The sequence below is a fragment of the Sciurus carolinensis genome, chromosome 1 (assembly GCF_902686445.1).
Source record: "Sciurus carolinensis chromosome 1, mSciCar1.2, whole genome shotgun sequence".
Classification (NCBI taxonomy): domain Eukaryota; kingdom Metazoa; phylum Chordata; class Mammalia; order Rodentia; family Sciuridae; genus Sciurus; species Sciurus carolinensis.
The window spans coordinates 155,991,286-156,002,092 of NC_062213.1; the positions used below are offsets into that span (position 1 = coordinate 155,991,286).

General features: G+C 38.9%; 1 protein-coding gene across 1 annotated transcript; it reads right to left on the minus strand.

Annotated features, from left to right (window-relative positions):
* Window positions 1–433: 433 nt before the first annotated feature.
* On the minus strand, window positions 434–10,524 carry Leprot (leptin receptor overlapping transcript). Its single transcript, XM_047541269.1, has 4 exons — window positions 10,463–10,524; window positions 7,306–7,381; window positions 3,672–3,858; window positions 434–1,978 (listed from the first exon to the last, which is right to left on the minus strand). Exons 1-4 carry the CDS (start codon window positions 10,476–10,478, stop codon window positions 1,862–1,864), a joined length of 396 nt encoding a protein of 131 aa, XP_047397225.1. The 5' UTR covers window positions 10,479–10,524; the 3' UTR covers window positions 434–1,861.
* Window positions 10,525–10,807: the final 283 nt, after the last annotated feature.

Sequence of the window (10,807 nt, forward strand, 5' to 3'; positions counted from 1 at the left end):
CAGCTATATTAAGATTTAGCCTGACTAGGAAGCTTGGCCTGAGAACTTAGTCACCTGAGAGGGAAAGTATTTCAGTCTATCTGTAAGCCGGGTACCATGACACACACCAGCAACTCAGGAGGCTGATGCACCAAATGAACAGCAGGTGAAGTGCCCCAGGTTAAATTCTGACACACACACACACAGTCTACCTCTAACACAGTTGTTTAGAATGTAATTGCAAATAGGCAGTCCCTGCATAAGAGTACTTACTTGTGGACAATTTTTGAAATGCATTCTCAATTCTGCATATAATTGATATGCTCTGAATTTCCAAATATAGTCCACAATATATAGAAAAAAGGAACATTTTATAAGGAAAAAAAACATATTCAACATTTGTGTCATGAGGACAAGACTTCTGTATTATATACTCATAGATGGCAATATTTCCAACTGACATTTATTATTTAAATGATAGTTGGGCAATGATGTTTATTCAGACACACAGCAAATCTAATAATCCATCACGTCAAACGCTCTTTATGCAAATACCTTGTATCATTCTAGAAATACAGTCAAGTTGTAATGCTTTAAGTCTACATACTAAGGCTATCTTGGTTATATGAAATATGTATAAGCAACAAGAACACTTTTGCAAAAGGTAGTATAAATTGGTCACTATTGCCATCTGAGGGAAAGAAAAGTTATTACAAGCCAACTAGACATTCAAAATGGTATCTCAAAAGTTACTGCTATTATTCTAAGGCAGGACAGGTTATTGCTCAAAACTGCTCATTTCAAAGCATTAAGAAGTTCTTATATTTTCATTATCTTTTAAGCAAGACAACATCAGAATGAAGTTTTAACATTAAACTTTACTTGTGTGTTAAAAGTGAAATTTATTATAATACAATAAGTTCAAGTGTCATGATTAAAAATGCCAGTGAAAATTACAAAGTATCTAAATAATTTTCCCAGTGTAAATATTGCAAACAACAACTTTAACAATTCTATATGTACACAGAATATTGAGAACATAAAATCATGCACAAGGTCAAAAAACAACATTGCACATTATTCTTTTAGATATCACTTTTCTCTTCTGGTCCCAATATCACACCAACACATGAAGGATGTGCTGATTACTAAGATCACAGCCCATATATTACAGTTTGGAACATTTCACAAACACTAAAGAGTCTGAACTCCTCCTAAACATAAGGTCAGATGAGACTTTTTTTTTGCACAAATGAGCAGGACACCCAGAAAGGGTAAGTGATCAATCCAAGGGGAAGACAAGGGAGCTAGGTAAGATGTTTACTCCTCACCAACAAAGTTCCTCAAATTCTAGTGTGAATATGATTCACCTGGGATTTCATCAAAATGCACTGCGTCTGGGTGGTGGTGAAGGAACTTCAGATTCTGCATTTCTAATAAGCTCCTAGGAAATGCTGATGCTTTTGGTCTATGGACCACATTCCGAGAAGCAAGGGTCTACAACACAGAGGGAGCAGTTTTTCTGGACCATAAGAGACCTACTTCAATGTTTTCACCTACCTAAGCACACCTCCACACAAAAGGTTTAGATGCCCTGCACAAGTGAGCAGCTGTCTAAAAGACTGTGTTAAAAACACTTTCTGAGAGCATCATAACTATGTGACCAGCCAAACAAATAACATAATTCAACTTCAGTAAAAGCAGCGGTTCATTATCTAGGAATAAAACTAATCTTTTACTTAGGAAGTCTTCCTTAAAATCATCATGATATAAAGGTATAAAAAACCAGCATATTAAATCCCATAGTAAAATGCCACATGTACACACATATACATACAGTACAAATCTTAAGGAATACAATGCTCTCTATCAAAATAAAGTGCTACCACTGCTCCCAGCTAAAATCATCTCCTCTTCCAAATACAAGGAAAAAACCTTGAATTGTAAGAAAAATGACAGCATTGCCCGCCAGCACAAGGCCACAGGCTCCCCATTTGATCTGAAACACAAGAAAAGAAGAATTAAATTCTTACTTTCTTCATGAATACTTTTTGCAAATCTCAGTTATTCTCTGTATTAGAAATATCCAATGAAATATTACAGAAAGCTGCTAAAAGGCTTAGTAATGTAACAGGCGGAGGACAGTGAACTATTCAGTAATTAGTCTAATTGCTTCTGTGAAGCTTGTTAATTAAGTCTAGTATCATCTTTCACATTTTCCCTATTAGACATATTTCTCTCCTTGTTTTTAGTTGACAATGACTGCCTTAAGCAAAGTACATGTAGCATGATTATAAATGGTTCAATTAAAATATTGGTATTGAAAATTCTGCATGCATCGACCACTTTCATGGAAAATACGAATTGGAGCATTATGAGTCTTTGCTTCTTTTCTAGGCAAGTAAAAACTTTAATAATAATCTGCATTCAAATGAAAACAGCTTTCCGATTTGGTAGAAGGTTTTACAGAAGCACAGCTGGGGGTAAGAGTACCCTCTAGTGGGCATTTTGTACTTTAATTTAACCAACAGAAACATCAATGAAAGTTTCTTCCAAAACAAGATGGTAGTATTGAAAGGAAAAATATATATATATTAATAGCATAACTTAAGAAGTGTTAGTCCAAGGCACAAGAAGAACAAGGAACCTGACAATCTTGCATTTAAAAACCTTTAATTCTTCCCTACAATCTCACTGAAGTTCAAATTGGCAAGGAGTTCAAGATCCTTGCTCATCAGGCTTCACTGACCTTACCAGCCTTAATCTCAACTACTCCTTTTTTGTTCCATTGTATTGGACTGTTTATTCCACATACTGCATTTTAACACTAGGGTGCCATTCCATATAACAGTCTTCTTTACTTTAATTAAAACCTTATTTATCCTTAGAGGCCCATATTAAAGGTCAGTTGTAATTTCTCTCTTCTTGGTGCTCCTATGACATTCTGATCATGTTTCAATTATTGTATGTAGTATATCTATAGTATACTTATCTATAAGGACAGTTTCTGTGTTATTTGACTCTTATTTCTGATGTTTCACAAACAGCAGATATTCCAAAGATACTTGAATATTGAATGAATAAACAAGATTTGTTCATACCTAATATTCAAAGTTTCATGAAATTTAAATAGAATAGAGTTGAGCAGAATAAAAGCAAAGAGTAGTAAAGACAGTGGATATCAATGAATCAAACAAAGTACACCGATAATGTGTGTTTCGGAGATAAAGAGAAAATGTCTATGTTGGATGTGAAGATGTCATTTTATTCACTGTATCTTCTATATAGATATCCCTCAATCCATGCCTATTGTATTGAGAATGAAGTCCATGGCCTCAATTGCCAAAGAATTTGGTATGATTTTCATTTAGTAATTAGACAAGTATTGTAGTACAGTCTCTGTGAACTTGGGTTATAACTTAACAGGCAGGTATCTAAGAACAATACCAGAGAATAGCTTAAAGTAGAAAAAGCAAGAAATCATATGATATGGCTAAAAAGTTGTAAGGGAAACAAAGCAATCTGAAAACATGGTCAAGATACTGATAGGTAGATTTAAAGTAGAGAAAATGAAAAAATTATCTAACTTTGAGAATAAAGCCTAAGCAATAAAAATGAAACTGAGGTCCCTAACACAGGATTTTCAAATAAATTCTCAACAGTTGAACAAAACAATAGAAAACAAAACTTACCACAGCCACACGTGCAAGAATAACAGGAAATCCAAAGGCAGAAACAACAATCCCAGTAGTGAAGAAATACGCGAGTTCCCGACAGGCACTACTGGTTGCGTCAGAGTCATATGTAACTCTTTTGGCGATGAAATGAGGAATAGGTGAGATGGCGTGGAAAATCAGGACGAACAAGGGCCAGTAAACACTGTCATTTGGATCCAGAAGAAACCCAAAAAGAAAAGTCACAGCTACATCTTAAATTAAAGACATACTATTGCTTCAAAATCGTCAGTCTAAATGTCAAGGTCAAAAAATTAATTAATCAATTGTGAATACTAAAATATAGGATGATTTCTAACCGGAATAGGTTAGTGATGATTAAAATATTATTGGTTCATTCATATGTACATTGTTTATGTTAAGAAACATCTACACAATATATAATCAGGAAACTGTTTTCTGTATAGCTGAATTGCAATTTCTGTAAAGGCACAAATCTTAATAGTCATCTTTGCTTTCCCTATAGGATATAATACAGTGGCTTGCACTTGCTAATTTAATGAAAATCTTTTGAGTGCATGCATGCTTGAAGGCTTCAATGGTTTAGAATAAAACCCAAATTCCCTACCCTGCTGTACAAAAACTTCAATGATCTAATACCACCTACTTCTTCCATTCATTTTGCACCATATTCTCCTCATTCTCTTAACCTGCAGCTTCAACAGCCTTCTTTCTGTTTCCTGAACACTCATACCAGCCTTGGGGCCTTTGCACTAGCTGTGCCCTTTGCTTGCAATCCTCTTCCCTCTTCAATCAATCATAATTGAGAGATCCCTTTCTAAAAGTGGCTTCACTGGCCACTCATTCTTAAGCACTTAAGGGCAACTATGAGCATTCCACCCGCTTCTAACTTTCTGCAAGGCACCTATTCCCATCTGATATTTACTTGATTATGAGAACAGAGGTTAGATTTGTCTTCAGTCATTACTTATCTCTAGGGCCTACAATGAGGTCCTCCATTTATATTTGTTGAATGAATGAAAAAAAAAAATGGATTCTAAGTACAGAAGGCATGAAAATACATAAGTCCCCTAGTAAAAACATTAGATGCATTCCAGTGATTATTATGGTAGGTCACAATAACACTGTAATGCAAAATAACAAAATGATTTTGCAAAATGCACTATTTTGCATTTATTAAAAATTATCTAATTTTCAATTGCATTTTCTCTATACATACTTCAAAAATAATCTATTCATGTATAACTAAAAAAAAAAAAAAAACCAAGAAAAATAATCTTTGTCTTCATCAGACATTTCTTATGTTTCATTCCTTACAGGAAAAAAAAAAGTCTTTACTCACTTTTATAAATACACACCATAATAATACATGTAACCACAAAACTGTGATAACACTGATCCACCCAGATAGCAAGCAACTCTGAGCAGGGGTGAAGCTTCCCATTTCAGCCACAGATCTAGGAGGCAGAATGGTAACCAAAAAGCAGGGAAAGTGTCCTTCATCAAGAAAATTCAGGATGGAATCACTTGAGTTTAGAATCCTAATTGTAAAATAGATTATAGGATTGTTTCAAGAATCATCAAACAATATTGTTGGAAGGAGCACTTAGAGAATCTCTAGATCAAAGTTCTCATTTTACCAATAAGGAAATGAGATAGAGGAAGAGCCTGGAACAGACCCAGCTGTCACCTGACATGCCCACAGCTAAGAGCTCTTAATTCTCCTGGAATATAGTGCCAAATTTTTTAAAAACAATCTAAAAGACTCTGTTTCCAGTTATAGTAAGCCTCCAATGTCCAACTAAGAGAACTGTTTATGTAGAAGCAACCTTGTTTATATTCAAAATTTAAACATTAAACTTAATACTATTCAGTAAATGTGTAAGCCAAGGGCTGGCAAACATTTCTGTAAAGAACCAAATGGTAAATATTTAGGCTTTGCAAGCAATAAGGTCTGTCTCAACTACTCAACTCTCATTGTAGTACAAAACAACCCAAAATAGCTAAACTCATGAGGTTGGCTGTGTTCCAACAAAACCAATTATAAAAAAACAGGCAGCAGGTTATATTTGGTCTGTGGGCAGTTTGCTGACCTGTGGTGTCATCATAGTAGTCATTGTGAAGTCATAAAATTAATTTCTTTGTAATAGTAATGGGTCTTTTTTTTTTTTTTTTAACAGAGACAAAGTGAGTGTATCACAGAGAATTAAAACACCTGAATTTAGAACTAGTCATGGAATGGAAAACCTTTGGGTTAAGAGAATCGGAATACAGGTTCCATTCCCATCTCTGTCACTTACTTCTGTATAATTTGGGAAAATCTTTAACTACTTAGATTTTGGTTTCCTGGCTGGGGGAGTAATAACTTTTATCCCTAAGACTAGAATAAAGCAATAGCTAGAAAAATTCTGAACAAATATAAATTATTACTAATATCATATTTAGGAATTTATGTGATAGTTCTTTTTAATTCATCCATGATAGATTTGAACTTTTATCAAGGTCTAGCTCCAGGTGGTCTTGGTCACACTATCTTCTGTCAATTTGTTCAAGCCAATCAGCTGAGACACACCCAGGAACTCTCCCTAGTTGAGTGCTGACATTAACTAATAATACCTGATGGTTCTACTGCCAACACCACTCTCCTTTTCTCTTCAAACCACTGCCACACGCCTCTGTTTGTTTGGTTCATGATAATGGCTCCTTAGAATATTCTCCCTGACTGCAGTATCAGCACTTTCCTATTTAGTCTCACATTTTGACCAGAATGACTTGTTAACAAAACCTCCTCCCGCCACACCCATTCTCAAGATATGCCCCCAGCTCCCAATGCCAAAAGTATAAAATCTAACCTCCTCCACGTGGCATGCAGAGACCGACCACATACTTCACCAAATCTCCCTTTGTGAGTTGTTGAATAAAGAAAGTTGTTGACTGTTCCTTCTTCCTGGAATGCCCTCTACTGCCTCACCAGCTGGAGACACTCTATGCAGCTCTCTATGACTGCCTGCCCCCAGTCTCACTCTTTTTCTTTTTCTTTTCTTTTTTTTTTTTTTTTTTTTGGTACTGGGGACTGAACCCAGGGGTACTTTCCCACTGAGCTACATCCCCAGTTATTTATTTTTTTTCTTTGAGATAGGGACTCAATAAGTTTCTAAGGCTTTTGCTAAGTTGCTGAGGCTGGTCTCAAACTTGCAATCCTCCTGCCTCAGCCTCCCTCCCAAACTGCTGGAATTACACTATGTGCCACTGTGCCTGGCTGAGATGGACTTTCTCGAAGCTCCCACTGTACTTTGCATACATCTCCACTACAGCTGCTGTCTTACTGTCTGAATTGTTTGCCTGTCTCTCACAATTGTACTGTATGCTCCTTAACCTGACTCATTCTCATATGTCCAGATGCCCAGGGTAGGAGTTCAACAAGTATTTATTAAATGAACACACCTATTTTAAAAAGAACTCTTCTCTGCACAATACACCTGACCCTGAATTAGCAACTGAATCCATAATTTGAGCTTCACTAACTCAATGATTAGAGATTGGCGCTAAATTGATCAAGTTCTCTAACTCCCATACTAATGATAACAAAGATACACAAAAAAGAATAGTTCTTTTTGAAATGGTTACTTACCCATAATCCTCCAAGGCACATCCCAGCATAAGAAAAGTCAGCCCAATAGCCCCAGTGAAGGATAATGCCACAAGAGCTGTGAAATATAAAGTCAAGAGTTAAAAGTTCCAGATCAGTGGACCCAGGAGCTAGAGGAGCCAGAGGGACTGGGGTGTGACTACTTATAGGTACAGAGGGTTTTTTGGGAGGTGACAAAATGTTGTGGAATTAAATGATAGTGAAGGTTGCATAACCTTGTAAATATACTAAGTGCCATGGAATTCTACACTAACAAGACTGATTTTACAGTATGTGAATACATCCCAATAAAATTTTCACTTAAGAGAACAAAGGTCCCAAATTTAAGCAAATGTAGCAATTTACTTATTTAATTGCTACCTTTGATTAGCAAATGACTATTATTATGAACTTCATGTATGTATATCCATTAAATTCGTACACTGAAGTCCTAACTCCTGATGAGGCAGTATTAGGAAGTGGGGTCTTTGGGAGGTGATTAGGTTTAGAGGAGGTCATGAGTGTGGAGTCTCCATAATGGCGTCTACATTCCTTATAACAGACTGAAATGCTCATGCTTTAGTGTTCTTATGCTCACTTGCACACTCGCTCTCTATCTACCATGTGAAGATTCTAAGACAGTCATCAGCAAACTAGGAAATAGGTCCTCACCAGACAGCAGATGTGCATGCAGCCTGCACCTTGATCTTGGACTTCCCAGTCCCCAGAACTGTCAGAAAAAAGTGACCTAAGCCACCCGGTCTGTGGTATATCTGTTACAGTAGTCCAAATCCACCCACTCCTCCCAACCACACACTTCATCTTCCCTTTGGAGGTTCTGGGAGGACTGACCAGAGGGGCACTTTACCTTCCAGCAAATCAACAAGTCAAGGTGACTCAATAGTCCTGACTGCACTCAATCCACCCTCTTCTCTTGAACTCTCTCCTACTGCCCAAGAACAGGTCCTTATCATCTCTTGCCAGCTGCCAACCGTGACTTTTCCAATCCATTCTCCTGACATAGCAAAGAGCTTTCAAATATATACACAGCTGGTGTCACCAATTTACAATTACTTCCATAGCCTACAAGTTGTTCCACCACTTACCCACTTACTGCTTTTCAGCTTCAACCCTCCCAACTCTTCAAGTTCCTGAAAAAAACAAGGCAAGTTCTTTCTTGCCTTCTGCCCCACATCATATTGTTCTCTCCACTGGAATATATTCCACCCTTGCCCTACCCCTTAACAGGTGAAGCCTTATGGATGCCTTTAGATTGTTTCAAGCATTGCTATTCTGGAGTGTAAGCAATCCTATCCATATTAGTTTCCTAAGACTGCCATTACAAAGAACCACACATTGGGTGACTCTGAACAGAAATTTATTCTCTGGCAATTCTAGAAAATAGACTTCTGAAATCAAAGTGTTGGCAGGGCTGCATTTCCTCCAAAGGCTGTAAGGAATGAGCCTTTCAAGCCTCTTCCTAAACATCTAATGTTGTTCTCAATCCTCAATCTTTAGTGTTCTTTGGCTTGCAAATACATCACTCCACTTTCTCTCCTGTATTCACATGATATTCTCCCTCTGTGTTCAAATTTTTGTCTTCTTAGGATGCCAATTACTGCACTAGGGTGCATCCTAAATCAGTAATAACTTGATTATATCTGCAAAGATCCTATTTCCAAATAAGGTCATATTCACAGGTACTAGAGAGTTTGAACTTGAACATACTTTTCTGGGAGGCATGATTCAAACTACAACATCTCTGTGCTCCTACTGCATTTGTGCACCCTGTAGACACTTACATAGTAATATAATTATTTCCAGCTCTCACTCAACAATAACGTGTCATTTTTTTTTTTTACCCCAGGCCTCCAATATACAGCAGTTCCTCAAAAAAAGTTGAATTCACTTATTTGCAAAATATTTTCTTCTCTTAGTCTTTTTCCACTTCATATTCTATTTCCCTATTTAACACATCTAATGCATTCAAATATAAGTTACTATTTGTTAGTTTCTGTAATGACTAAAAACGGTCATACTGAGATTTTTTTTATCTGTTTTCTGCATTGACTCCAAACGGATATATTACTGGACACTGGACACTGTCCAAGTAAATCATGTTTGCTCAACTGATATTGAATATAACAGTATATCAGAATAAAATATGTCTGCTACTAACAGCTCACACACTTAAAGAAATTCATACTGAAAACACATGTGCACACACATACACATATACTACATACATGTTTATAGCAGATGTTAATTAACTGGGGAGGGAAGATCTTTGTGCGTGGATTTCAAAAAACGAACTCCAACACAGAAACAAGTTGCGCTCCTATTAGAAAGATCTGAAATGGAATGGTTTCCTACCCAAATAACAGGCCTTCCAATAACTTCTTCCCCCTCATTCCTCTGAAAGCACACAGATAAGTGTTAATACTTTTTTTTTCATCAACAGCTTCTTGCAAAAACACATACTGCATGTACGCTACTTTCTTGTCTATCCACAGATGACTACAGAAAACACTGAAGAAGGTGGCGTTAAAATTTCACCAAATCTAGGCTCCAAGATTAAGAGAAATACAGCATTTCTCGGTGTTTTCCACTGACACTCGCCTGCAGTCAACTCTGCCTATCTGGAAAAATCATTAGGAACTAGAGGATTAAGTTTCCCAACGCCCAGCACACTGGAGACAAAGGCTCCTCTGTAAGAAAGTCAAACAAGGAAGAAAAACAGGAGGAGAAGCATTAGGGTGGACATGTCAGGAAGTGGAACCCTTGTTTTAAAACTCCGCAGGGGAGAGCGACGCCCCAAGGAACTCTGGAGAAGCCTGGGACTGATGCTCCCGGGGCCAGCCCGAATCTCCCAGGAAGGCACCGCTCCTGGCGCGTCTCCCAGGCGCGGCTCCACCTGGGGGCCTGGTAGACGCCAGGCGAGAGCGAAGGCCAGGGGTTTACCAAGGCTCCAGGGGAGCGCAGAGGCTCCCCGATCCTGCAAGGGGAGCGGGCTGCCTCCCCAGTTGGAGAGGCGGGAAAGGCAGCGGGGCTGAGGGAAGCGATAACCCGCCAGCGCGCTGAAGGTGCAGTTCCAGATTGAACCCAGAGCGGAGGTGGCGACACCACCGAGCGACAAGCAGGCCGGGGGTCGCGAATGTACCTTTAACGCCAGCCATGTCTCCCGAGCTAGGGCCGCGGCTGCTTCCGGCTTCCTCCCACCGCCCCGGCCCCCGGCCCCGCCCCCGCCCAAACCCAGCCCAAGGCAGAACCACGGATCCCGAACCCGCCCCCAATACGGTCGAGCAGGGTTCTGCTCCTGGAAGAGGGACCCGCCCCTGCCACGCGGAGTCTCGCCTCTATTGGTCCTCATCCCCGCCACTCACGGCCCCACCCTGCCGATCTAGAGCTCCGCCCCAGCCCACAGAGTCCCGCCCCCACCAGCCTTGGATACCTTCCCTGCCACGCAGAGCCCCGCCCCCGCTGGTCCATAATCCCGCCCCCAGCC